The sequence below is a fragment of the Silene latifolia genome, unplaced genomic scaffold, assembly GCF_048544455.1.
Source record: "Silene latifolia isolate original U9 population unplaced genomic scaffold, ASM4854445v1 scaffold_106, whole genome shotgun sequence".
NCBI lineage: Eukaryota > Viridiplantae > Streptophyta > Magnoliopsida > Caryophyllales > Caryophyllaceae > Silene > Silene latifolia.
Genome location: NW_027413125.1, coordinates 1,864,113 through 1,865,438, shown reverse-complemented (window position 1 = coordinate 1,865,438; position 1,326 = coordinate 1,864,113). Strand labels below are relative to the sequence as shown.

Here is a 1,326-nt window from a genome sequence, read left to right as displayed (position 1 = left end):
ATCCCATTCTCCCCATTCAGCCAATGCAATTTATATGGTTTAACTCGGTCTTTAGTTTGCAATTTTAGTTCATCAACAAGGTCCCTTGCTACTACATTAGCACACGACCCACTATCAATAATAAGATTGCAAATTTTACGGTTTACCTTGCACCGAGTATGGAAGATTTGCTCCCGTTGTTCATTCTCACCGAACCCGTTTCCATATGCAAATTACGCAAAGACTAAACACTCCTCGTCACTCAACGGATCCAAATCATAGACTCTTCCTTCACCATCAGTTTCAACATTCCCTTGGACTGTTTCTTCCTCTGGCGTGACAAATACGGGGATCAAATCACATAATTCTTGAGCTGTTAGGGCTCGTTTCTGAGGACATTCGTTTGCTATATGTCCATAGCCTTGACACTTGAAACAACGCCTCAAAGAATTCCCTTTTGGCTCGGCAACAACCTTTCCTTTGTCCTTGGGTTCTTCTTTCGGGGTTTCTTTAGCCTTGCTAGGAGCTGGCCTGGAATACGAATTTGTTCCCGAACTTTGTCCCTTGGAATAAGTATAAGGTTTTCGTGTCTTATCATGCTTTTCAAATTTTAACGCCAATCTGCAGACATCGCTAAATCCATCGAAATTCTGAATTTCTACCTTCGTTGCAATTGCGGGTGTTAGGCCCTTGATGAATCTCGCCACTCTTAGCTCTTCTTTCTCCTCAAGATCGCACACGATTGACATCTTTTCGAATTCTTTGATGTATTCAGTCACCGTCATGCTTCCTTGCTCTAAAGATTGGAGCTTTAAGTAGTTATCTTGTTCATAATCCCTTGGCAGGAATCGTCTCATCAAGTGCTTCTTTAATTTGATCCAAGATTCGATCTTGTCCTTGCCTTCCTTTCTTCTTTGTTTTTTCAGATTTTCGTACCATAAAGATGCATACTTTGTAAGTTTCAAGATTGCAACTTTAAATTGCTTCTTGTCATCGTATTCTTTATACTCGAAAACCCTTTCAAACTTGTCTTATCCAATCCAGAAATTTTTCCGGATCCATCTCGCCATCAAAGTCTGGAATATCGAGTTTTAAACCCCGATCATCATCGTTCTTATTTTTTGACTTCCTCTTTGGCTGCTCGTCCTCTTCTTCAGATTCGGATGGAGTGTCCGATTCTTTTTTCTTCTCTTTAGCCTTCAACATGCTTGCTATATTTTTTAACACATAAGCCATCTGAGCCATCTCCAACTTCAGCTCGTTATGACCATCTTCCCATGTTTTCGGACCTTCTTCACCGTCTTTAACCATGATTAGCAACGTCCCAAGACAGATCTATTAAGGAAT

General features: G+C 40.6%; 1 protein-coding gene across 1 annotated transcript; it reads right to left on the bottom strand.

Moving 5' to 3' along the window:
• Nucleotides 1-212: 212 nt before the first annotated feature.
• LOC141637416 (uncharacterized) lies at nucleotides 213-836 on the bottom strand. The gene has a single exon (XM_074446898.1). It carries the CDS (start codon nucleotides 834-836, stop codon nucleotides 213-215), a length of 624 nt encoding a protein of 207 aa, XP_074302999.1.
• Between the last annotated feature and the right edge of the window lie 490 nt (nucleotides 837-1,326).